Raw genomic sequence first — 27,873 nt, 5'->3', positions numbered from 1 at the left:
ATATATATATATATATATATATACAGAGAGAGAAGGAGGAAGGCAGCACAGGTCAACAGTACAGACCAAAAGTTTGGACACACCTTCTCATTTAAAGATTTTTCTGTATTTTCATGACTATGAACATTGTACATTCACACTGAAGGCATCAAAACTATGAATTAACACATGTGGAATTATATACTTAACAAAAAAGTGTGAAACAACTGAAAATATGTCTTATATTCTAGGTTCTTCAAAGTAGCCACCTTTTGCTTTGATGACTGCTTTGCACACTCTTGGCATTCTCTTGATGAGCTTCAAGAGGTAGTCACCGGAAATGGTCTTCCAACAATCTTGAAGGAGTTCCCAGAGATGCTTAGCACTTGTTGGCCCTTTTGCCTTCACTCTATGGTCCAGCTCACCCCAAACCATCTCGATTGGGTTCAGGTCTGGTGACTGTGGAGGCCAAGTCATCTGGCGTAGCCCCCATCACTCTCCTTCTTGGTCAAATAGCCCTTACACAGCCTGGAGGTGTGTTTGGGGTCATTGTCCTGTTGAAAAATAAATGATGGTCCAACTAAACGCAAACCGGATGGAATAGCATGCCGCTGCAAGATGCTGTGGTAGCCATGCTGGTTCAGTATGCCTTCAATTTTGAATAAATCCCCAACAGTGTCACCAGCAAAGCACCCCCACACCATCACACCTCCTCCTCCATGCTTCACGGTGGGAACCAGGCATGTAGAGTCCATCCGTTCACCTTTTCTGCGTCGCACAAAGACACGGTGGTTGGAACCAAAGATCTCAAATTTGGACTCATCAGACCAAAGCACAGATTTCCACTGGTCTAATGTCCATTCCTTGTGTTCTTTTCAATCCAAATAAGTCTCTTCTGCTTGTTGCGTGTTCTTAGCAGTGGTTTCCTAGCAGCTATTTTACCATGAAGGCCTGCTGCACAAAGTCTCCTCTTAACAGTTGTTGTAGAGATGTGTCTGCTGCTAGAACTCTGTGTGGCATTGACCTGGTCTCTAATCTGAGCTGCTGTTAACCTGCGATTTCTGAGGCTGGTGACTCGGAAAAACTTATCCTCAGAAGCAGAGGTGACTCTTGATCTTCCTTTCCTGGGGCGGTCCTCATGTGAGCCAGTTTCTTTGTAGCGCTTGATGGTTTTTGCAACTGCACTTGGGGACACTTTCAAAGTTTTCCCAATTTTCCAAACTGACTGACCTTCATTTCTTAAAGTAATGATGGCCACTCGTTCTTCTTTACTTAGAATTTGTATTATGGCAAGAAAAAAGCAGCTAACAGTCTATTCAGTAGGACTATCAGCTGTGTATCCACCACACTTCTGCACAACACAACTGATGGTCCCAACCCCATTTATAAGGCAAGAAATCCCACTTATTAAACCTGACAGGGCACACCTGTGAAGTGAAAACCATTTCCGGTGACTACCTCTTGAAGCTCATCAAGAGAATGTATATATATATATACCTGTGCTGCCGTTCTCCTTCTCTCTTTGTGTATATATATATACCTGTGCTGCTTTCCTCCTTCTCTCTCTGTATATATATATATATACCTGTGCTGCTGTTCTCCTTCTCTCTCTGTATATATATACATACCTGTGCTGCCTTCCTCCTTCTCTCTCTGTATATATATATACCTGTACTGCTGTTCTCCTTCTCTCTCTCTGTATATATATATATATATACATATACCTGTGCTGCCTACCAAGAGTCACCTCTGCTTCTGAGGATAAGTTTATCCGAGTCACCAGCCTCAGAAATCGCAGGTTAACAGCAGCTCAGATTAGAGACCAGGTCAATGCCACACAGAGTTCTAGCAGCAGACTCATCTCTACAACAACTGTTAAGAGGAGACTTTGTGCAGCAGGCCTTCATGGTAAAATAGCTGCTAGGAAACCACTGCTAAGGACAGGCAACAAGAAGAAGAGACTTGTTTGGGCTAAAGAACACAAGGAATGGACATTAGACCAGTGGAAATCTGTGCTTTGGTCTGATGAGTCCAAATTTGAGATCTTTGGTTCCAACCACTGTGTCTTTGTGCGACGCAGAAAAGGTGAACGGATGGACTCTACATGCCTGGTTCCCACCGTGAAGCATGGAGGAGGAGGTGTGATGGTGTGGGGGTACTTTGCTGGTGACACTGTTGGGGATTTATTCAAAATTGAAGGCATACTGAACCAGCATGGCTACCACAGCATCTTGCAGCGGCATGCTATTCCATCCCGTTTGCGTTTAGTTGGACCATCATTTATTTTTCAACAGGACAATGACCCCAAACACACCTCCAGGCTGTGTAAGGGCTATTTGACCAAGAAGGAGAGTGATGGGGTGCTACGCCAGATGACCTGGCCTCCACAGTCACCAGACCTGAACCCAATCGAGATGGTTTGGGGTGAGCTGGACCGCAGAGTGAAGGCAAAAGGGCCAACAAGTGCTAAGCATCTCTGGGAACTCCTTCAAGATTGTTGGAAGACCATTTCTGGTGACTACCTCTTGAAGCTCATCAAGAGAATGCCAAGAGTGTGCAAAGCAGTCATCAAAGCAAAAGGTGGTTACTTTGAAGAACCTAGAATATAAGACATATTTTCTGTTGTTTCACACGTTTTTGTTAAGTATATAATTCCACATGTGGTAATTCATAGTTTTGATGCCTTCAGTGTGAATGTACAATTTTCATAGTCATGAAAATACAGAAAAATCTTTAAATGAGGTGTGTCCAAACTTTTGGTCTGTACTGTATATATAACCCCAGCATTTCCAGCCTCGGCTGCAGTCACTGAGGTTATTGATGGTCGTAGAGGAAGTTTCTGCAGCTGAATGCACAAATCATCAAGATCCACTGCTGGAAGCTCCTGTGTAGTCACCGACCAATGTGGCTCTTGATGTGCTCAATGGAGACAAGTCCGGAGACGCTGGAGCCACAGGAGCAGGTTTAGGACACACAGGCGACTCGCGGTAGGATGAGGAACATGCGGCCTGGGTTTGTCGTGTGGAAAACGGACTCCCGGGGCACTTTGGAGAAATTGCCGCACCTCTGGTTCCACCAACTAATCAATGTATGGCGGAGCACTTGGTGACCTGGAATGTAGTATAGAGGGGTCCGGCTGCCGTACAGGATACCCCCCCCCACACACATACACCATAATCTCGGGAGTAGTGATGTTCCCTAGTGAAGATCTCTTCATTGTCTCCACTCTCAGAGGCCATCATGGTGCAGCGCGAGAAGGCAATGGAGGCTGGATTGGAGGCCTGTCCTCTCCAGGGAGGAGTCACGCTTTTGTCTTGGGCACAATGATATCCAGAGATTAGTCTGGAGACCACATGGGCGACACATGAAGAGGCCTTCACTAGGGACCGTCACACCGGTCCTACTCCCAGGATTATGGTGTGGAGGATATCATGTACAGCAGCCGGACCCCCTCTACTACTTTCCAGGTGACTAACAGCTCGGCGCTACATGGATTTGGTGGTGGAACCAGAGGTGCGGTCGTTTCTCCACTGTCCCAGGAGTGATTCATTATACTTATCGCTTGACTTCTACGTATCTCCTGCCATCATAGATGCTCTACACCACCTCAGAAGTGACAAAACCCCAAAATCAGGACCCGGAGCAGAAGCTGGAGGCATACCCATCAAGCTGCCAAGGCTTGGAGCAGCGTTCATTGTACAGTTTTGGGGAACGCTGCTGTGCAAAACGAGGAGATCGATTTTTTGGAAGTTGCGGAAGTTCTCCAGTCACTGGTAAAGTTCTCGATAGAACTGCAAGAAGTTTGATTTATAGGAAGAAAAAGCTGAGCATTTCTGTAAGGAAAGTATAAGAGCGTGAGGTTTCATTCTCAGGAATCGTGATGGTGACGTTCGCTGAAGCGGCGTGCCGACAACTTTGGAATCAAGACATTTGTTAATGATCTTTTCTAAAGGTGGGGGAGGGGGGGCGCAGAATCATAATTAATGTGGTTTGGCCAAGAAATGTGTCAATTATTATCCATGTATTGTGACATTATTGCTTCACTATGACATCACCATGCGATTTATTCCTGTATTGTGACATCACTGTTTACTATGACATCATCTTGTGCGTTATATTCCGCCACAACTGATTAACCCATTAGCGGCCGTTTCTTATTCCACTCACTGTCCATCATAGGAGTAAAGAGCAGCAGCTGGTAAGGGGTTATGGGGCCGATCTGCCCCCTCTAGTGACTGATTTACTGCCTGTGTATAAGATGTGCAGCGGGGGAGGCAGACGGAGCCATATTTATGACCATGTAAATGATTACAGGCAGAACAAGCCACCCTGTCCAAAAAGAGAGAAGGTTGTGAAACATTAACAAGGAGACTTACCAGGAACTGTGCGCTGCCAGCTCTGCCCGTCAGGTGCCAGCTCTGCCCGTCAGGTGCCAGCACCGGGGAGACCTGGGCAGACGCCAGCGGACACTTGTTAAGATGGTGAACAGAAGACAACCCCTTTAATAATGCAACGTCATATGCAGCTCTATTAGGGTCCAGTTCTAGGTCAGCGAAACATCCCCCCGGATCATAAAGGGGAGTCCGGAGTGGTGACCCCCCCATATGTTTTAATAGCACACATGAACATGATGAGACTCTTTTAAAGGGATGTTCCATCAATCGCAACCTCTCTACAGTATCGCAAGAACTGGGGTCCCGTGTCCTTCCCCTATTTCTTGAGCTGCGGTCACGTAGTCGCTCCGTGGGTCTGACGGAGAGAGCCGTGCCCTGTCCATCTCCATCAGATTGTAGTTTTGGAAATGCACCTGGTTATTCCCAACAATACAAGTCACCTACAACTTGCTGATCGTCAAGGGGGGGGGGATCTGAACATTGGGACCCTCACAGTGCTCCGAAGTGCATGTGCATGCTCACCGGACCTCTTGTCATTGTCTAAGGGTGAAAGCCAAGTACAGCACTGGGCTATCCCTGTCGTCGAATGTAAAAAGGTTTGCCCACCCCTGGTCCAGCTGCGTCGCCCACCCCTGGTGCATATTCTTTATAGCTGGCCCTTACGTTTCGCCCGAAATACTAAGAGGCGTTGTCGATGCTGCAGGCAGGAGGAGGTTCTGGTGGCCACTGGACCAGAGTCCTGCAAATATTTTTGCTCAACTTTTGAGACCCCCCCCCCCATTCTCTGTCCTATAGGATACATTCGCTATCATGCAGCCACATACAGCGGAGGAGTACGTAGCTGGCATCCGCCTGACGTTGGGTCATACGTGAATCATTATATAACTATGTGAATGTCTCGTATAAAAACAAGAAAAAGCAAAGTCCAAAACTAACAAAAGTTCCAACAAGGAAGAGAAGAGCCGGGCGGCGCGGATGTCATGTACTAGACTCCGCTATAGCTACAATAAAGTGCAGGTGACTTCGAGCCCGGGAGTGACGGCCGATCACTGACTTATTAACAGAGGATGTGGCCGCATAGCTACAAGGAGGGAAAAAACAATACACCCAAAAACAGAGCACGCTCTGCAACCAGCTGTGACAAGGATTAAGATTACACAATTCTAATGTGCCATAAATTGCAAAATTACTGGTGTTTACAAGCTCCAATATCCATGTAAGATGGAATAAGTCTCTACGGGGCATCATTTAACCATCGGTGATACAGACAATTCACAGCCTCATAAGTGACTGCGGTTAGAGCAGGAATGGCGGCCCTAATACTGACGCAAACATACGGCTGCTATGCGCTCATGTGAATGCTCCCTTAAGGGGGTATTCTCATCTCCAGCGATCTGGCAGATCCACAACCTGCTCGGGTGTTATCAGGACTCCCATAGATGTGAATGGACTCGCGCTGCCCTTAACCCCCATAAGGAAAAACTGCTTATTGGAGCACATACCGGTCTAATATGTCCAGGAACGGTCCCGTTTTTCACGCTCTGTAAATTTTATAAAGTGTGTGCCCGCTTCATCGCCATTTTACCAGCACTATAGGTGCAGGAACATCCTCAATTTCCAGCAAGCATTGCTCCTGCCAAAGTCCAATGGCGTTTATCTCTGTTCGGCCTATGTTTTGATAAACAGGAGCACAAAAACAAAGACCTGCCCCCACTTCTAGTAGCGACAAGTTTTAGAAACAATGGCCCCCACTTCCTGTAGAGCGATAAAGAACCACCACTTCCAAACACTACCCTTGCTTTCCTGTATAGAGATAAAGACCTGTTCCTAAGAAACAAAGCCCCGCCCCACTTCCTGTAGAGCATCAAAGTCCCGCCCCACATCCAGTAGAGCGCCAAAGCCCCGCCCCACCTCCAGTAGAGCTCCAAAGCCCCGCCCCACCTCCGGTAGAGCTCCAAAGCCCCGCCCGACCTCCGGTAGAGCTCCAAAGCCCCGCCCGACCTCCGGTAGAGCTCCAAAGCCCCGCCCGACCTCCGGTAGAGCGCCAAAGCCCCGCCCCGGCACCAAAGACGTGCCCCACTTCCTGTAGAGCATCAAAGCCCCACTTCCAGTAGAGCGCCAAAGCCCCACCCAACTTCCGGTATAGCATCAAAGCCCCGTCCCCACTTCCTGTAGACACAAAGCGAGTGAGGACTCAGACTTTAAGGTTGGACTTCAGAAAGAGGGTAGGAAAGGTCCAATAGCTGGATGTTCTAAAAGTCAGACATGTCCAAGAAAGATTTTGCTAAATGAAATTTTCACAGCACAATCAGTAACAATCCCAAAAAGAAGGAAGATTTGGAAGCATTTAAAGAGACCAGGATGGAGGAACACAGAACTCAAACACTTGCTAAGGAAAAAATAAATTTATATTAAATGGAAAGAGGAGGCATATCTAAAGAATACAATGCTGTCTGCAGGGAATGCGTTAGAAGAGCTAAAGCCAGTAATGAATTAAGGTTCGCAAGGGAGACCAAAAGCAATAAAAATTACATCTCCTGGTCCAGATGAATTACATCCTAGGGCACTGAATGAGGTAGCAGAGGAAATTGCAGAACCTCTAGCCAGAATCTTTGAAAATTCCTTGAGAACAGGAGAAGTCCTGGAAGATTGGAGAAGGGCAAATGTTGTCCCTATCTCCAAAAAAGGAAAGAAGATGGAGCCAGGAAATGACAGGCCAGTGAGCCTTACTTCTATTACAGGAAAGATCTTTGAACAATTTGTTCAACAACATGTATGCAAGTACTTGAATAAGAATATAGTATTTAATGAGAGCCAGCATGGGTTTGTAGCAAACAAGTCATGCCAGTCTGAGCTAATTTCCATCTATGATGGAATCACTGACTGGGTGGATCAGGGAAATGCTGTAGATATAGTACATCTCGACTTCAACAAAGCATTTGATAATGTATCTCATACTATCCTTATTGAAAAAAATGATCAAGTTTGGGATTGACAAGGCTATGGTTAGGTGGATTCATAACTGGCTCAGTGATCGGACCCAAAGAATGGTCATAAATGTAGCACATACAATTCGAAGAGTGTCTCAAGTGGGGTACCACAAGGCTCTGTCCTGGCCCCAGTGTTAATCAACATTTTTATAAATGATCTAGATAAGGGAACTGAAAATAAACTAATCAAAGTTGCAGACGATGCAAAGCTAGGAGGGATCGCTAACACTAGAGAAGACAGAGAAAGGATTCAGAAGGATCTAGATAAGCTTGAACAACTGGAAGTGACTAATAGAATGGTATTTAACAGGGAGAAATGCAAGATTCTACATCTGGGCAAGAAAAATGAAAATTACATCTACAGAATGGGAGGAATAAAACTAAGCAACAGTACGTGTGAAAAAGACTTGGGTACACTAATAGATCACAGACTGCACATGAGTCAACAGTGTGATGCAGCAGCAAAAAAGGCAAACACAGTTCTGGGATGTGTTAAGAGAAGCATAGAGTCTAGATCACGAGAAGTAATTATCCCCCTCTACTCCTCCTTGGTCAGACCTCATCTGGAGTACTGTGTCTAGTTCTGGGCACCACATTTTAAAAAAAGACATGAAGAAACTGGAGCAAGTTCAGAGAAGAGCGACCAGGATGGTGACTGGTCTGCAAACGATGTCCTACGAGGAACAGTAAAAGGATCTGGGAATTATTATTATTATGTTTAGCTTGTAAAAAAGAAGACTGAGAGGAGACTTAATAGCTGTCTACAAATATCTGAAGAGCTGTCACACTGTAGAGGGATCATCCTTATTCTCATTTGCACATGGAGGCACGAAAAGCAATGGGATGAAACTGAAAGGGAGAAGATACAGATTAGATATTAGAAAATACTTTTTGACAGTGAGGGTGATTAATGAGTGGAACAGGCGAGAGGTGGTGAGTTCTCCTTCAATGGAAACAGAGGCTGGACAGACATCCGTCTGAGATGGTTTAGTGACTCCTGCAGTGAGCCGGGGTTGGACACTATGACCCTGGAGGAACCCTCCAACTCTAACATTCTAGGATAAAGACCGGCTCCCCGCCCGATCATATGGGCACAATGGCAGCGCACATACAGTCACTCAGATGCAAATCTTTTTCTGTTGCATAGAGAGTTAAATAAAATGCTGTTCTTAGAGGCGGTGTGAGTACTCGGTGATGTTCCTGTGTATACAGAGCTATGTACACATGTAAGATACAAAGCGCTCTCCTCACCCACAACCGCAGTGGATGTAATAATCGCTGCTGAAAGGACATTTCCTACCTATTCACCATCTGGTTTATTTCACAACTGAAGGGAATCAAGACTGACAGAAATGACCGATGTGGAAGAGGGCTGTGCACACGAGGCGGCCATCCCGTACATCAGCGGACTGCTCGCGGCCGCTGCTGACAATCACAAAGGAGCGTTACATGGAGCGTACCATCCTATATAAAAAAAAAAAGTCAACATCTTTATTGTATTAATTGGTTGGACGATTTACAAGACAATGATCAGGCAGGAGAACGGCGAGCAGAGAAAAGCTCTGCACGATGGCGACTATCCTCGGACAGGACAGTGGTGAACGGTATGATGCTCTGCAGGATCTCGGGACGCTCTGCAGGGTAACTCTTCATCTAGGCTCTGACCTATAAAACAGTCTGAGGAGGTACAGCCGCAGAGATCGGCACCGAATCCGGGACCTCGATCCGGGCGAGGCGGCTCTGCTCCAGGGCGATGGCCTCTGCCGAGTGCTTGCACCGCTCCGATCCGCACTGACACGTGAAGTATTTGCTCTTGATGTCCCAGAAACGGTCGCCGTAATCAAACCTGGAGGGGGAGGGAAATAAAAGCAGAGTGTCAGGGGTTAATGACAGAGGGCCACCCAAAATGATATGTATTTGTCATTCTGCACTTACCCCAGCTCCTCTCCTGCCCGGATTTCTCTTCCGCTGAAAAAGGCGATGCGAGGAAAGCGCAGATCCTGGTGGGACATGAAGACTCGCACGGGGATCAGGTTGGGCTCACACAGGTGGTTGATGAAGCGGCTGACATTCCCATAGTACCGGGCGTCTATGCAGTACACCTCCCCATCCTGGGAGAAGAGCGAGGGGATCAGTGCTGAGGGTACGGGGGGCAGATGTGGCGTACTAACATGGAGTACCACCAGTGACAGGAGAACCTCACCTTACCAGAATCCTCCAGATGTGTGATCCCCTCCATCTATCTGACAGACTGGGATAGGAATATACAGGGTACTGGACCACCCGCGCCCCCTCTAATGTGTGTATGGATACCCCATATATACAGGGTACCGGACCGCAGGCACCCCCTGTAATGTACGTGAATGGATACCCCATATATACAGAGTACCGGACTGCTGGCCTGCACCCCCTATAATGTCTGTGCATGGATACCCCATATATACAGGGTACCGGACCGCAGGCGCCCCCTGTAATGTACATGCATGGATACCCCATATATACAGGGTACCGGACCGCAGGCGCCCCCTGTAATGTACATGCATGGATACCCCATATACACAGGGTACCGGACTGCCAGCGCCCCCTGTAATGTAAGTGCACAGATACCCCATATATACAGGGTACCGGACCGCTGGCCTGCACCCCCTGTAATGTATGTGCATGGATACCCCATATATACAGGGTACCGGACCGCCAGCACCCCCTGTAATGTACGTGCATGGATACCCCATATATAGAGGGTACCGGACCGCTGGCCTGCACCCCCTATAATGTCCGTGCATGGATACCCCATATATACAGGGTACCGGACCGCAGGCGCCCCCTGTAATGTACGTGCACAGATACCCCATATATACAGGGTACCGGACCGCCGGCACCCCCTGTAATGTACGTGCATGGATACCCCATATATACAGAGTACCGGACCATCCTGTAGTGTGTGTGTGTGTATGGATACCCCATATATACAGGGTACCGGCCGGCCAGCGTCCCCTGTAATGTACGTGCACAGATACCCCATATATACAGGGTACCGGACCGCCAGAGCCCCCTGTAATGTACGTGCACAGATACCCCATATATACAGGGTACCAGACCGCCGGCACCACCTGTAATGTACGTGCACAGATACCCCATATATACAGGGTACCAGACCGCCGGCACCCCCTGTAATGTACGTGCATGGATATCCCATATATACAGGGTACCAGACCGCTGGCGCCCCCTGTAATGTACATGCTTGGATACCCCATATATACAGAGTACCAGACCGCAGGCGCCCCCTGTAATGTACATGCATGGATACCCCATATATACAGGGTACCAGACCGCCGGCACCACCTGTAATGTACATGCATGGATACCCCATATATACAGGGTACTGGACCGCCCGCGCCCCCTGTAATGTACGTGCATGGATACCCCATATATACAGGGTACCAGACCGCTGGCGCCCCCTGTAATGTACATGCATGGATACCCCATATATACAGGGTACCAGACCGCTGGCGCCCCCTGTAATGTACAGTCATGGTCAAAAGTATTGAGAATGAGACAAATAGTATTTTTTCCAAAGTTTACTGCTTCATTTTTTTGTAATGGCAATTTGCATGTACTCCTGAATGTCAAAGAGTGATCAACTTAACAGCAATTACTGTACTTGCAAAGTCAATATTTGCCCAGAAAATGAACTTTAACCCCCAAAACACATTTCAACATCATTGCAGTCCTGCCTTAAAAGGAGCAGCTAACATCGTTTTAGTGATTGATCCATTAACACAGGTGTGGGTGTTGATGAGGACAGGGCTGGCGATCAATCAGTCATGATTAAGTAAGAATGACATCACTGGACACTTTGAAAGGAGGCTGGTTCTTGGTATCATTGTTTCTCTTCAGTTAACCATGGTTATCTCTAAAGAAACACGTGCAGCCATCATTGCACTGCACAAAAATGGCCTAACAGGGAAGAGTATCGCAGCTACAAAGATTGCACCTCAGTCAACAATCTATCGCATCATCAAGAACTTCAAGGAGAGAGCTTCCATTGTTGTCAAAAAGGCTCCAGGGCGCCCAAGAAAGACCAGCAAGCGCCAGGACCGTATCTTAAAACTGTTTCAGCTGCGGGATCGGACTACCAGCAGTGCCGAGCTTGCTCAGGAATGGCAGCAGGCTGGTGTGAGTGCTTGTGCACGCACTGTGAGGCGGAGACTCTTTGAGCAAGGGCTGGTTTCAAGGAGGGCAGCAAAGAAGCCACTTCTCTCCAGAAAAAACATCAGGGACCGACTGATATTCTGCAAAAGGTACAGGGAGTGGACTGCTGAGGACTGGGGCAAAGTCATTTTCTCTGATGAATCCCCTTTTCGATTGTTTGGGACATCTGGAAAACAGCTTATTCGGAGAAGAAGAGGTGAGCGCTACCACCAGTCTTGTCTCATGCCAACTGTAAAGCATCCTGAAACCATTCATGTGTGGGGTTGCTTCTCAGCCAAGGGAATCGGCTCACTCACAGTCTTGCCTAAAAACACAGCCATGAATAAAGAATGGTACCAGAATGTCCTCCAAGAGCAACTTCTCCCAACCGTCCAAGAGCAGTTTGGCGCCCAACAATGCCTTTTCCAGCATGATGGAGCACCTTGCCATAAAGCAAAGGTGCTAACTAAATGGCTCATGGAACAAAACATAGAGATTTTGGGTCCATGGCCTGGAAACTCCCCAGATCTTAATCCCATTGAGAACTTGTGGTCAATCATCAAGAGACGGGTGGACAAACAAAAACCAACAAATTCTGGCAAAATGCAAGCATTGATTATGCAAGAATGGACTGCTATCAGTCAGGATTTGGTCCAAAAGTTGATTGAGAGCATGCCAAGGAGAATTACAGAGGTCTTGAAGAAGAAGGGGCAACACTGCAAATATTGACTTGCTGCATTAACTCATTCTGTCAATATAACCTATTGGTACTCATAATATGATTGCAATTATATTTCTGTATGTGATATAAACATCAGACAAACACTAAGAAAAACCAGAGGCCAGCAGATCATGTGAAAATATAATTTTGGTGTCATTCTCAAAACTTTTGGCCATGACTGTACGTGCATGGATACCCCATATATATGGGGATCTGCGCTTCTCAGCCTTAAACAACTATGGAAAAGGCGGCCGTGTCTTCTACGCCGCGGAGCTGACCTTATTATCCAGGTCGAAGAGATAGGAATCATCTTCCCTCACGTCGGCTTCTGCATCAGAGATCAGCTCCCCCACATATCTGCAGGCGGAAGAACAGATTAAGGAGTTATAGCGCAGCGAAGCCTCCTAGAAAGTGAGCAGAATAAGGAGTGCAGCTCTGGAGTATAGTCCAGGATCAGTGCTGGAAATATATCTGCCGGGCTCGCAGAACCCAAGGTAACCCATTCCCGGTACAGCTAAGGCTCCGCTCGGTCGTTCTCTGGAAGTCACAATTCTATTCTGCTTTTTATTAGCGTTAGTTGTGTCTAGATGATTTATGTGTCGGCCATTGCTGCAGCCTCCGCAGGGGCAATCACTGGGATCTCCTAGACTGTAAATCCTCAGCAACGGTGCTTAATAAAAGCAGAACAACGGGAGATTCACACATTATAAGAGCATGGTGAGCCGGGATACTCACTCACAGATGAAGGATCCCGGGGGAATGGTCTGCAGAGCTCGCACTCCCCAGCCCATCTTCGCTGTACGATAGAGCTGCAGCCGGACCCTGGAAAGGAAATTTGGGTTATTTCATTGTCACATTTCCATAACTATAAAAGAAAGAACGACCCCCTATAAATATTCCCACCTCTATTCTGGATTGATTTTTAAACAAAAAGTGGGAACAAGTTATCACCAATCCACAGTGAAAAAAAGAGCAAACCGAGGCGTCCATCACCGAAAAAAGGGATCTGTACCCTGCGGCTGCATTCATTCACCATGCTTTGTGCAGTTTAAGCCCCTCAGTTGGGGTCTCAGTGGTTGGATCCCACCCCGATTTAGTAGGTAGGTGATGACTTGTTCCTACTGGAACATCCCTTTAAGCAGCAAGACAATACAGTAACCTCCATTAATCTAGAAGACATTTGCCCTGTCTGGGGTATATAATTCTTACTGGCTATAGAAAAATAGTGCGGCCCTCCCCTGGTGGGTCATGTCCGATTTAAGCATGCCTGATCCCTTTCTCCTCACACGTAAGGGGTCTTTCACGTGCATGATCAGCTTTATTAAACAGGTTGCCCCAATCAGGACAATGTTTCTAATGCCTTAAGGTCATATGAGCCCCCTAAAGAAGCGCTGAAACCTGGGAACCCCCCTATTCGCTAGACCAGAGACCAGTGGCTCCGGGGGGTCCTGGCACCACCGTGTAGGACTTACTTAATGCCGCTCTGCACCACCCGGTTCTTGCACGTCTGCCAGCACGCACAGGCCTGGTTACATTCAAAGATCAGAGGAGGCTCAATCTTGTTAAATTCCTGCAGCAAACGACCGTCCTGCAGAGAAAGAGGAGCGGAGCCAGGTGAGGAGGCCGACAGTGAGGAGAAGACGTGAGGAGCCGCACATAAACCCTCTCACCTTATCGTACCAGCAGCGGATACTGAGCTGCCCGCAGAGGCAATTACTGGATGAACAGTCGTCCTGGCAGCTGCAATTCTGTCCACACACAAATAAAGAGTGAGCAGCAGAAATGGCGCCCGGGGAGAAGACGAGACCGGAGAGTGGAGGAATCGCTACCTGCAGGTGAGTGATGTTGCGGTCGATACTCATGGCCGACGTCTCGCAGTTCTCCGACACGTACTTGTAGTCGTCCGGGGTCAGTTCTTCATCCACTCCATTCACACATGGGATCGGGACTCTTTCGTATCCGTGAGCGATATCCCTAGAAGAACAGAATACGGAGGGATTGGAGCGGCAGCGCCATCATTCAGGACGGTTTAGGCCCCGACTCATCAAGCAGTTCTCAATATTGAATCTTTTGGGGTTTGTTTGAAAAGTTGTCGGCGCTGAGGTGGGACGGGGCGAGGCCAAGCGTTCCTGACAAATTCATAAATGAATCCACAAAAGTGGTGTATACGCCAGCCCCTGCCTGGTGCCACATCGGCAGCTGAAAGATGCGACAAGTTTATTAAAAAAATAGGGAGTTTGGCGCATCTTACTCCTGCGCTCCCGTCATCGAGGCCGTTGTACAAACAGAGCAGGGGAAGCGGCATCTTCCTAAATATCCTAAGCCTCTAGTCGCTCTTTCCCAGCCTCTAGGTTCTGGACAGACTCCGTGATCCCCAGCTTGCTGTCGTAATGTCAACACTACAACTCCCAGCATGCTGTAGGGAAGGGATGGAGCTGCGGTACTGCTCCCTCTGTGAGGGTGAGCTTGCATTCTGCCAGACTGGAAAGAGGAGGACGACATCTGATTATCCGGGACTTTTTTCCAATGGGGTTAAGCACTTATCAGGAGGTAGTTGCTAACTGTCAGCCTGTTCTGCGCTGTGGTGATCTCTCCCGGCTCACAGTAGTCGCTGACCGCTTCTGATGGCGATTCTTCTGCTTCCTCCGACATCACGTCGACAGCGCAGCTCCTTCTCTCCCATTCTGTCAACTGGGCGTCACTACCAACATCATATTGATTGACGGTCGGCTCCCCGCTGCGTTAGGCTGAGCCGGTTGTCAATCAATGTGATGTCGGCCATGACGCCCTGTTGACAGAGCAAAGCGGAAGAGAATCAACTGCTCTGTCGAAGTGACGTCACAGGAAGCAGAAGAATTGCCGGCAGGAGAAGCCATGACTGCTCTGAACCAGGAGAGATCATCATAGCGCAGAAAAAGCTGGTAATTAACAACTACCTGCTAACAAGTGCTTAGCAACATGGGGAATATTAAGCCCCCGGATAGCCCCTCCAAGTGTTTTCCTTAGTGTCGGCTTCCCGGTGACAGCAGCGCACACCTATGGTCTTCCTGTGCCCAACAATTCAATTTTAAGTTCGGCAGAAGCACTTGCAACATAAATCCCAAGAAAAGAAACAGGTTGGGAGCCAGAAAGTTAGAAAAAGTTCCCGTCTTTGCTACTAAACTTCATTACTGAAATCTCAAGGTAAAAATCAGGAGGGTGAAATAAAACACAGAAGCTCGTACACATCCGTGTGTTCATCACCAAATCAGAACACATTTTTAACATAAAAAGTCTTAGACTATTCCACAAGGTGTGATTTTCCCCCTCTGGCGGCTTCATGTGCAGGTTCGCTCCCTTACTTGCTTATGATCCGCTCGGTCCGGACGGCTCTGTTGAGGATCCCTTGCCGGATCTTACGGTTGAGCTGTAGAGCGTACCAGACGTCAGTGTGCTCCAGGGTTAGGTCGCACGGCGTGTCACCTTCATTGTTCCGAACCTCAGTGTCGGCCCCACGAGACAGGAACAAGCTGGAGAGCGACAAGGTGCATCAATATACATGTTACTAAAAGCCCTACATATATCATATACACCAGGAAAGGATCAGTATATCTGATGGCAGCTAAAAGTGCATCCTTTATGGCCTCCGTCGAGGTGATATAACTTTTTTCAATGGTATTGGAAAGCAAAAATGTCAGCTGCAATAAAAAGTATCCCATGCACAATGGGGTCTGGTGCAGCTCACATCAGAGGTGATACTTTCCAGGGAAGGCAACCATGCGATGCCCAGGGAGGGAGTACCACTTCCTAGCGAAGTTATGCACCGTCAGTATTTACCACTCCCAGCAAATGCTGACGGTGTCCGTAGACTTTCCCATGTTGTGTATGCAGCAGACAGACGTCCCTTACTTTACGCAGTGGATGTAGCCTTCACGGGCCGATATGTGCAGCGGCGTGTCCCCGTGGAAGTTTACTGCATGCAGGTCGCACTGAGCATTAAGCAAAACCTCCGCAATCTCCGCGCTGCCGGTAAAGGACGCCCAGTGGAGGCAGATGTTTTTCTCCTGTCACGGGGACAAAAAAACCCCAATAAGATTTAATAATGAGAGCGAGACATTGTGACAGGTGGACCTGTAATAAGTCGGGGACTCACATTGTCCTGCAAAGTCACATCTGCCCCTCTCGTCAGCAACGTACGGATGACGTCAATGTGCTTGTGCTCCGCAGCCCAGATGATGGGTGTCCAGCCACCATTATCCTAAATATACATCAAAGCATTAAAAATGAGGTCTTATATGATGGCTCCAATATACAGATGTATATAAAAGGACCGACGCGCTCACCTGGGCATTTACATTGACCTGGCCCGTCGAAAGCAGGAAACACAGCATCTCTAGATTTCCACTTTTGGCCGCGTGATGAAGGCAGGTAGAGCCGTCCTCCTCCTGAGAAATGACAATGTCGGGGGGATAAGTTTACATGGCCGAGGCCCTGTCTATGGACACATATAACAAAACTGACAATCGGGAGAATTCTACAAAAATAGCGCCATCTAGTGCCAAAATGGTGACAGTGCTCTGATCTTACAAGAATATCATAAGAGATAGATGTCTGATAGTTGGAGGTGGCTGACCGGGGTCCTTGTCCTCCTGCTTCTTCTCACCGAGTGAACGGCTTAGTATGATCGGCACGAGCAAAGCTGCTCTATTCATGTCTAGGGGACTGACAGATATTCCAGCACCCGGCTACATCCGACAGTCCCAGGCACCGAGATGAGCAGCGATCATTATTCCGGACCCCAGTGAGGATAAAAGGGGTCCCCCAGTGAAAAGTAATCGGGTTGGATGTCATGAGAAACTTTTCCCAATACGAACAGATCTACGTTATATAGAAACTGCACGGGATGAACCAGAGATGAAGAATAAAATGGTGACGTGATAAGCACACGTGATCGCTTTCTTCTGCACGAACACAGAGATTGAGGATCTGCAGAGATTCGATGGTCGCCGGGGCATCTAGAAATCCCAGTATCTGCAAATTTATATCATCCTGAATCCAGTAATGGTAAAGTGTAAATCGCTCAGATAAATAGTCCCATGTACGGGTGTGCGGCCTCACCTGGTGGTACACACAAGCTCCGCACTGAACCAAATATTTGGCAACCTCCAGATGATTGTTGACAACGGCTTCTAGCAGAGGGGTACGGAGAACCTTGTCGTTGGCGTTGAAGTTGGCGCCCGCCTTGAGGAGAGAACAGGGCAGTGTGAATATTACATATACAGACAGGCATATAATATATATATATATAGATATATATATATATAGATATACGGACCTGTATGAGGATGTGGCACAGCTCCGTGCTTCCTCTCTGCGCCGCCGCATGGAGGGGACTTCTCTTTAACTGCTGATCATTTAGGAAACTGGAGTCTTGGTTATCCACTATAGGAACATGAGAATAATGGGGAAGACATGGACGTGTGTGTGAGAAGACGTCTAATCTGTAGCTACAGAAAAAAATCTCAAGATATGCAAATGATGGCAATGGACGCAGAGGACGGCATAAATTAAAGGGGCTGGTTGGGACTTTTTTTTTGTTTTCCCTACTTATCGGCAGGCTGTGCTGCCCAGTGACTATTTCTCCTGGATCCGAGCAGTCCGGCATTTTACTGCGACGTCAACATAATAGTTCCTTCGTTTCCGCACTGCTCTGCGGATGGGGCGTCTCTTTTGACGTCACGCTGATTGACAACCGATTTCAGCAGTGAGCTGGCTGTCAATCAATATGGTGTTGGAAGTGCAGAGCAGAAGAGAAGGTATTGCTCTGTACACGTGGTGTCAGAGAAAGCGGGAGAATCACCGGCAGGAGCGGAGCGGTCCTGGAAGAGATCGTCACAGGGCAGCACAGGCGGGTAAGTCAGCAACTAAGTGCCGATCAGGGCTGAGCCTGATAGGAAAAATAAAGAATATGTCCTGGACGACCTCTTCTGTTCGCATAGTGAAAGTAGAAGACATAATCGACGGCATTTATATTGATGGAGAGCTGACTGCTATCTCTCCCCCCAGAGTAAGACCCCTTTAGTGGCAGTTCATCTCCGAGAGAAGGGATTAGTGGTAATTGCTCATCGTTTAGTGACCCCCATTACATATCAGACGGTCGAGTGGTCACAGCATAAATCAGTGGGTTTAGACGAATACAGTCTGATGAGTACGCAGGTCAGGCGGCCACAGTCATGTATGGAGGACGGGGTAGGCACTCACTCAGCATGAGCAGCACTTTCTGCAGCTCGCCGCCCTTGACACTAAGGTAGAGCTGCCTGGAGTTGTAGCGGATCTTCTTTCTGCTTCTTCCTTCTCTCTTTTGCTGGTTTAAACTGGAAAACCAAGATAATGAATACATATACAGTCCGGGAAAAGTACGGGACAGAATCATGTAAAAAGAGAAATCCCATACTTGTCAGTTTCTTGGGACACCAAGGCTTTCTGTAGGGCTTCCCGGGCAGGACCAGGCGGCAGACCAGCAGCACTGAGAGCCGCCCCAGATGGAAGCAGAACAGAGGGGCCTTCAGCGCCTCCATTCAGAGCTGGATCGTCGAGAAGAGAACGTTTGCAGTCACCGACGCCGCTCATCCGTGCGCTAAAGCAGAAACACACAAGTCATAAAAAGGATAAAAGCATCGACCTCATGCACCATCTACAGAGGGGGACGCTGGGCTCACCTGGGCTGTGTCGTGTCTGCCCGTCCTGGACCGTTGCTGTCATGAGGAGGTGGGGCAGGGACAGGCACGGGGGTATCCGCTTTTGCTATGGTGATCTGCTCGGCTTCTGTTGCGTCTTCTCCGCAGTGAGGACAGAAGATGATGCCGTTTAGAGGGGAGACGCAGGTCCGGTGAAAGCGATGATTAATCCGGAAATCAGGATGGCACTCCAGGAACGAGCCCTGAAGATCGGGTGTAGGAGAATCATTAGAGACGCTGTAGCCGGACGGTTACAGCCACAGCAATAAGGAATCGTGAAATATTGCTGCCCCTAATATACTATTCAGAATAATGGACCCCGTCTAGGACAGCAGCCAACTCTCATCTAACTGAATGCCTCAGAGCTACAATCAGGAGACTCTAATCTATAGCCAGCCCCCAGATATTACACGGTGCAACCCGCTCAGTTACAATGTCAGGCACAGACTCTCCCAATCTATGCGGGGTACGTACACTGGTGCAGAAATATCCACATCCGGGGCAGCAGTGATGTTTCACCATTCTGGCTCGGTGGCTTTCACAAAGGACCATGAGAGGCACTCGGCTGGAAGGACGCATGGTCTCTCGCTTGGTGATGGGGGTGTTACATCCGCTCAGCTGAAATTAAAAAGATAAAGATGGCGTCGCTTTACTTCGTGCAATCGAATCGTAAATGTATCTACAAAATGACAATCCGTGCATTCACTGTCCGTACAGACGACGGGACGGCTGTAGCTTGAGGTGGAAAATCTGACAAAATACTGCAGATTTCACTGTGGAAATGCTGAGACGTCGCAGCAGATTTAACTCTTTGCATCAAAGGGTGAAATCTGCAACGTAATATTAACAGATAAATTTATGCTGCTGATTTTCTTCGCAGCATATATTAAAATAGCTATTGAACCCGTTCTAAGCCCGGGTGGCGAGCATTTTTATTGGTATATGGTCTCCCATGCTGGTATGTGCTGCCCCCATCCTGTCCCCCCCCCCCCTCACCCCCAATCCCGGTATGCATGGCACCCCCCCCCCCTCACCCCCAATCCCGGTATGCATGGCACCCCCCCCTCACCCCCAATCCCGGTATGCATGGCACCCCCTCACCCCCAATCCCGGTATGCATGGCACCCCCCCTCACCCCCAATCCCGGTATGCATGGCACCCCCCCTCACCCCCAATCCCGGTATGCATGCCCCCCTCCCCTCACCCCCAATCCCGGTATGCATGGCACCCCTCATCCCTATTCTGGTATGCATGGCAGCCCTCACCCACAAATCCTGGTATGTGTGGTACTCCTCATCCCCCCAATCCTGGTATGTGTGGTATGTGTGGCCCCCTCATCCCTTTCACGCTATACACACATACAAAAAATAAACAGTTATAGTCACCTTTCTTCCCTGTGCTCCAGCGCTGCGGTGTCCCGTTCTGTCAGAGGCCGGGGGAGGAGTGCGGCGCCGAAGCACCGCGCTGTCCGGCGCCATTTTGCTGAAGACACACTGCAAATGTGTCTTCAGTAAAATGGTGCCGGATAGCGCTATGCGCATATCCGATGCCTCACTCCTGCCCCAGTCTCCGGCGAAGAGAGGCTCCGTGGCAACGCTACTCCCGGTCAGGTAAGTATATAAGTATGGCGCCGGAGATCTCGGTATGTGTTCAGTGTCTACGCATACCGCGATCTCCGGCACCATACACTCCTCTTACCTGTAATGGCTGGATGCGGTCTTCTGTCTGGAGCCAGACTGCGCGTCACGCATGCGCAGTCTATCGAGGCTTCAGACAGAGACACGCATCCCCCGTTATATTATAGATTCTCATTTATTATGCAGTCACTGTATACAGCAGCACAGTTTTTTTTAGCCGACTGTGTGCATGGCCAGTGTGAACATACCCTAAAGGGTTTATCCTAAATCCACCCTGAGGCAGAGAATGGGGGAAGGGGGAGGCAGTCGCGCTCCGGATGACTGACAGTTCAAACCAGAAGCATGGATAAGCCCCGGGACCAATCTGTTCACTCTCCCATGCTGCTATACTCGTACTGAAGCTGCCTGCTTGGATCCGGTCAGTGCTCACAAGCTCTATAAAAAAAGCTTGTTAGCGCTGCACTCCTTACCTAGGAGACCTCTAAGAGACTGCAGGTGTCCAGTAACCCAGGTAGTAAACTATAGAACTAAACTCCCATCTGTTCTTGAGGACTTAATATGAGGAAAATTGGAAAGTTTCTTGTTTTTACAAACACTTCACCCATGTAATAAGATGCGGCCGCCCCTTCGCATTTCCATAGACTGCAGGAGGGGAGAGATTGCACTTAATGATCCCGGTCAGACAAGGTCCATTGTTTGAGAATACCATTATCCGATCCTCCCCACAAGTTCAGCCCTGCGAGACCCCTGCTATCTCCAATCCCGCTGCCCCCTCACTGCACCGCTCCTCCTACCTCTCCGTCCACACTCTCGGTGGCCATACACATGTTGTTGGCTTGCTCGCAGACTCTCTCCACGCTAGGAGCCTCCATGCGACAGCTGCACAGGGGAAGTTCTTCGAATCGCTCGGTGTCCATGGAGCTGGACTCATTGCACACACCTAAAAAAAAAACCTCAAGACGTAAGGAAGGAAGCGCATACCGTCACGTAGCCATAGGGTGAGGGGCAAACAACAGGCACGGGATCTTTAGTGAGGGGAAAAAGCACAAGGGTTGGCGTGGAGAAGATGGTGTGAATAGAGGATAAGGTGAGGGCGCACAATGCCGGCATGCACAGCAGACACTGGGGACGAATTACCTGTGTGATTGGGAGACAGAGTCCCCTCACTAGGCAGATCCAGGGATCCTAGCGGCACCTCTGTGTACTCACTGTGTGATCCCCCTACAGTACTAGCAGCTACAAGAGGAGGGTATAAGGTAAGGCGACAGCTCTGTGGCCATTAATCATATATCATCACGCTGCCCCATCCCGCCTGCATCCACCCGCCATGTCTTCGTCGCTCACCTGCTCCAGGCTTCTCCCTCTCCCGCCTCTTCCTTTTCCGTGTAGGTTTCAGCCAGGCCTTGTCCATCTTCCACTTCTTTTTCCCTTTCTTTTTCAGGCTGCTGGAGCTCTGGAAAGAGCGAGCACGAGTCAATACAGCGGACATAGTAACTGCAGACGTACGACACCGCTGCAGCCAATGGATGTACTCACCCTTTCTGACTGGTTTCCAGATCCTTCTTCCTCCTCCTCTTCCTCCTCATCTTCTTCCTCCTCCTGCCATTAGATAATACAGTCAGTTTCTAGATAATTTCCCATTCTGCTTAGAATTATTTTACCATGTCTCCATCTACCTTGCTGTCGCTGTCTCCTTGGTCCTCCATAGACATGCTGTCATAGAAAAGGCTGAACTCCGTGCCAACATCGGGCTCCCAGTCCTCACCCTCCATGCCATCAGGGTCCCGGGAGGATCCTGGAGCTGGTGAGGAGGGTATGGAAGGCCCCTAGGAGGAAAGTAAAATCACAATTAATCTAAATAAGTCAAAAATTGTAGGAAACAACTTCCAGTTTTCTGATCCGTAACTCCAGAGCCTGTGCTGTCCGTACGTCACAAGCCCTAGTGTTCATTGATAAGATTCCAACTATGAGCTTAGTGGTGGAGTGAAGGGGACGCAGCGTCTGAAGCCCCCATCAATCAGAGTTGTCTATGTTGCCTCTTATACATTTGACACAAACATAAGGATTCCTTCTCTCCTGTCGCTATGTTCAAAAGCAGAAACATACAGCACATTATACAGCAGTACTGAGCAGTGTAGCTGTGATTCCAGCTCTCTGATGAGATTATGCATGTACTACAAAGCAGCATATTATACAGTAATACTGAGCAGTGTAGCTGTGATTCCAGCTTTAAGATAAAACACAAACTGGAAAGCAGCAACTTGCAGGACATTATATAGCAGCACTTAGCCATGTAACTTTGATTGCAGCTCAGAGATTACATAAAACACATGCTATAAAGCAACAGAAGTATGCAGTACATTATTTTTATTTTACTCCATTAGCACCATTAATTTCACAGGGCTTCACAGACATTATCGGCACTCTCCCCATTGGGGCTCACAATCTACATTCCCTATCAGTAGGTCTTTGGAGTGTGGGAGGAAACCCATGCAAACACGGGGAGAACATACAGACTCCTTGCAGATGTTGTCCTTGGTGGGATTTGAACCCAGGACCCCAAGACTGCAAGACTGCAGTGCTAATCACTGAGCCACCGTGCTCACTACTGAGCAGTGTAGCTATGATTCCACCTCTGAGATGAGCTAAAACACATACTATTAAGCAGCAGTATGCATGACATTATACAGAAGTACTAAGCAGTGTAGTTGTGAATCCATCACTGCGCTGAGATAAAACATGTACTAGAAAACAGCAAATTATAAAGCATTACTGAGCAGTGTAGCTGTGATTGCAGCTCTAGGATTAAATAAAACACACAATAGAAAGCAGCATGCAGGATATTATATAGCAGTACTAAGCTGTGTGATTCCAGCTCTGAGATGAGGTAAAACACATACTAGAAAGTAGCAGCAGCAATATGCAGGACATGGTACAGCATTACTGAGCAGTGTAGCTGTGATTCCAGCTCTGAGATTAAATAAAACATGTACTAGAAAGCAGTAACATACAACACATTACACAGCAGCACTGAGCATTGTGGCTGTGAATCTAGCACTTGGGTGAGCTAAAACACTTAGTAAACAGCTGCACCCCCACAGACTTCAATGGGCGGCTGTAACCAGATTCATAATTTTGAGCAAGATACATTTTATCTGCATTTCTAAATGAATGATGAGATCGGGAGGCGAAGAAGTGGCTCATAAGTGGGGAAAGAAGTATAACTTTGTAATATATCTTACGTTTCTAAAATTCGCTGTTACTATTGAATTATGCAAAGTTTTTTTTAACGAAAGTGACCTTAAAGAAACACACTGATGGAAAAATGTCATCATTTGTCACCTAAAGCTTCACGTTCCCTTACCTCAGAATCCTTGGACATGGCAGCGAGTGTGTGAGCGTTATGCAGGGAGTTGGGTCTTTTCTGTGTAGAATCTGAAAACAATACAAGATCTAATATGAAGAAGGACATAACCTCCAGGCTGCATGTCTACAGCACTGGGAGCGTCCACACGGTAAATCCACTGAGGATACTGGAGTCTGGTGTGTAGGACAATGAATGCTTAATGATCCCCTCTGTTATGTGGACTGCTTGTAGCACCGGCCCGTTATTCTCCGGTCCAGAGGACCAGGCCGGTGATATCTACTCGTGTGGATTAGAACATGGCAGAAGCAGAATTATGGTCGTACCTGGGCTGATTCTATTTCCCATCGCGTCCTTCATCATCATCATCGGTTTCATTCCATCTGTAAAGAACATTCCTTCCCCCGACATCTACAAAACATCGGTAAATGGTGAAACAGACACGGACTCCAGAAGTCCACGGCAGGACATAGCGGCGGGGGGTGACACTCACATGTCCGGCCCGGGGGATGGTCTTTCTTGCACGATGCACCTTGTCAGCCCCTTCCCGGTTAATATTCAGCAGTCTCATTGCCAGCGTTTGTGTGGTGTGAGGCGTCTTCCCAGCTCCGGTAAGAGACATCTTGGCTCTGCTGGAGACTGGGGAAGACGTCAAAGATGGAGGTGTTGGGAGGGACTTGGATGCATGACCTGTCAAGACAAAACGCAGAGTCTACCTCTATACCCAACGCCAGGCGCTGCCGCACAGCCTATAACGATCAGGAAGTCCCAGAGAAGGCGACATCTTACCTGAGAGACCTCGAGCCGGAGGGGAAAAGTTCAAGTTCTCCTTCTCAGTCTCCACAGTGTCGTCCTGCTCGGTCGGCCGGATGCCCAGAGACGCATCCTTCTTCAACTCAGCAACAGCATCACCTAAGCAGAAAAGAGGCCATAAAGATAGGACGACCAGAGCGGAGAGTAAAGGGGGGCGGCTGACCGCTTATTCCAATAGCCAAGCCAGGCCCCTTCTCTGTCTATTCAGAGACCTTTACTGTATCCACAAAAAAATCCATAAAGAGGACATAAAGTGGTGAATCACCGACCCATTGCCCCTCGCACTTACCCCTGCTGGAGGGCAATCCCAAGACATCTTTCTCATGAGGAGCATCTCTCTCAGGTTCCCTTGCCGGCAGCATCTGAATGGAGAAGAGTACTTCAGTAAAGGTTGGACGTTCGATGGTCAGAGATCATAGATCGGCACCGATCCCAGCACAAGAGGGGTCCCAGGTACCCAGGGATTTTAGGCTACACACTCCGAGATTTCATATGAACCCCCACTGACTGTAACCGTACTCTCCCCACCCTGTGCTGCAACAGTACATGACACTATGCTGGTCATTCCTGTGCAGCCTCATACTATTACACAGCCGTGATGGAGGAGACACAGAAGTGTTATACGGCCGAGAACAAACAAGATGCTGGCTAAGGATGCATCAATATCACACAGGTGGGGGTCCGACAGTCGAACCCTCACTTATCAGACGACAAGGTGTAAACATTGCTGAACAGTTTGAGCGGCTCTGCTGTACCCGGTAGCGATAGCTACACCTTGATCAGAGCTGGGAATAGCATCGCTGGTCAATGTTTACATCCAGCCGTGGCCAGAGATGAGAACAGCTGATCGGTCCTGGGTGTCGGACCCTCTAAGATCTGGCATTCTGTAGCATCCATGGCTTAGGGAGAGGAGCTCCCATTATAAGCACCCAAAATACAATCTGGGGCAATGGGTTGTCATGAAGAGCTGGCCTGCAGGGGGGGGGGGGTGCAGGAATCTAATAAATGAACAACTGGTCTGTGGGGAGGAGTGCAGGGGCCTAATAAATGAGAAGCTGGTCTGTGCGAGGGGGGGGGGGGTACATGGGCCTAATAAATGAAGAGCTGGCCTGCAAGGGGGGGGGGGGGGGGGCAGGAGCCTAACAAATGAGGAGCTGGTATGTGGGGGGTGCAGGGGCCTAATAAATGAAGGGCTGGCCTGCGGGGGGTGCAGGGGCCTAATAAATGAAGAGATGGTCTGCGCGGGGGGTGCAAGGGCCTAATAAATGAAGAGCTGGTCTGCGCGGGGGGGTGCAAGGGCCTAATAAATGAAGAGCTGGCCTGCGGGGGGGGGGAGGTGCAGGAGCCTAACAAGTGAGGAGCTGGTATGCGGGGGGTGCAGGGGCCTAATAAATGAAGAGCTGGCCTGCGGGGGGTGCAGGAGCCTAATAAATGAGGAGCTGGTATGCGGGAGGTGCAGAGGCCTAATAAATGAGGATCTGGTCTGCAGGAGGATGCATGGCCTAATAAATGAAGAGCTCGTCTGCGGAGGGTGCAGGGGCCTAATAAATGAAGAGCTGGTCTGCAGGGGCCTAATAAATGAAGAGCTGGTCTGGGGGGGGGGGGTGTATGGGCCTAATAAATGAGGATCTGGTCGGCAGGAGGGTGCATGGCCTAATAAATGAAGAGCTCGTCTGCGGGGGGTGCAGGGGCCTAATAAATGAAGAGCTGGTCTGCGGGGGGGGGTGCACGGGCCTAATAAATGAAGAGCTGGCCTGTGGGGGGGGGGGGGTGCATGCACTAATAAATGACGAGCTGGCCTGTGGGGGGGGGGTGCAGGAGCCTAATAAATGAAGATCAGGTCTGCGGGGAGTGCACGGGTCTAATAAATGAACAGCTGGTCTGTAGGGGCCTAATAAAAGCCTCTATGTCTACTATGACAACCAGAGGTAGGACCTGATCGGCTGCCTGTCAGTAACACGCAGAGGGGTACAGGGGTATTATACAATTTATTATGGGAGTGATAAAACGGAAGCGGTCACTAGATTCGGCAGCATTAATAGCAGTATGATTGCTGCCAGATAGGCTTTCCTCTGAAGCACTGTGCGTTTCTGAAAGAAAAGTTTAAAAAGCTGGTCAAGCACCACAGACGGATCTGACTAGTCAGGCGAGGCTTCTCACCGCCCTGCGCCAGCTGACTGACAGGTCTCTGGCATGTATGTACATAGGGAGAGACCTGTCAATCAACTGCAGAGTGTGTGTGTGTGTGTGTGTGTGTGTGTGTGTGTGGTGTGTGTGTGTGTGTGTGTGTGTGTGTAGTAATTCAGGGCTGCAGCGCTGGACTAGTCAGTCCCCCAATACGCGGCCGCCTACAGTCCTGCTGCTATCGATTTGGGCAGCATTAATCTAGTGACAAGTAACAAAATCAAATATCACAAGTTCACATTCCCTACTGGGACTAATGCTAAAGAAAAAATACTAATTTCTCTTAGAAAAGCCTTTAATACAGCAAAATGTAACAAAATGCACAGAATGGTGATGGCACATGTGCGGCGTCCTCTCCGCTTGCTGTCAGTGAATAGACACGATCTCGCAGTTACAGGACGGCAGAGACGCTGCAGAGAACGGAGTCTGGACCGGATACAACTGTAACAAACCCTCAGCAGTGAAGTATTGTCCCTTCTACAAGTGATGCTCCATTCACTGAAGCACAACTCTCCCTCCTCCCCACTGAGCCATCTGCCATTAGTGCAGCTGCAGGACTACAACACCCAGCAAACCTGCCGTCACCTGCTGGGAGCTGTAGTCCCACACCAGCAGGCGCTCAGTCACCACCTGTTACTCCATCCCCCTCTCCTCTTTGTCTGTATTTTCCCCTGACTGGACCCCCACTCACTCCTCCCTCCATTTCCCAGCATTGCCCCCCAAACTCCGCTCCTCTCCAGCCCGTCCGGTGCCCTCACTGTCCCCCGTGTATATCTCACTCTTTCTCCCGCCGCCTCCATCGCTCCTCAGCGCACACCACCACTTCCTGTCTGACCACTGACGTCACATCCGGCGCTCATCTCCCCTAATTGGACGGGCCAAGC

General features: G+C 48.8%; 1 protein-coding gene across 2 annotated transcripts; it reads right to left on the bottom strand.

Moving 5' to 3' along the window:
* Positions 1–8,832: 8,832 nt before the first annotated feature.
* EHMT2 (euchromatic histone lysine methyltransferase 2) lies at positions 8,833–27,873 on the bottom strand. 2 transcript variants are annotated; one of them, XM_073641844.1, is made up of 28 exons: positions 27,769–27,873; positions 25,095–25,167; positions 24,782–24,904; positions 24,486–24,682; positions 24,319–24,403; positions 23,993–24,063; positions 22,305–22,454; positions 22,165–22,227; positions 21,973–22,081; positions 21,766–21,864; positions 21,423–21,568; positions 19,466–19,609; positions 18,974–19,194; positions 18,709–18,891; positions 18,516–18,628; positions 17,590–17,696; positions 17,373–17,495; positions 16,598–16,699; positions 16,408–16,512; positions 16,164–16,318; positions 15,617–15,784; positions 14,105–14,249; positions 13,946–14,023; positions 13,748–13,863; positions 13,011–13,097; positions 12,554–12,632; positions 9,299–9,474; positions 8,833–9,209 (listed from the first exon to the last, which is right to left on the bottom strand). In XM_073641844.1, exons 1-28 carry the CDS (start codon positions 27,787–27,789, stop codon positions 9,029–9,031), a joined length of 3,420 nt encoding a protein of 1,139 aa, XP_073497945.1. In that variant the 5' UTR covers positions 27,790–27,873; the 3' UTR covers positions 8,833–9,028. The 2 variants fall into 2 exon arrangements, with proteins under 2 accessions (XP_073497945.1, XP_073497946.1); XM_073641845.1 differs by lacking the exon at positions 21,766–21,864.

The sequence above is a fragment of the Phyllobates terribilis genome, unplaced genomic scaffold (assembly GCF_046119375.1).
Source record: "Phyllobates terribilis strain yellow unplaced genomic scaffold, ASM4611937v1 Scaffold_7__3_contigs__length_470593459, whole genome shotgun sequence".
NCBI lineage: Eukaryota > Metazoa > Chordata > Amphibia > Anura > Dendrobatidae > Phyllobates > Phyllobates terribilis.
This window is presented reverse-complemented; position numbering and strand designations above follow the sequence as displayed.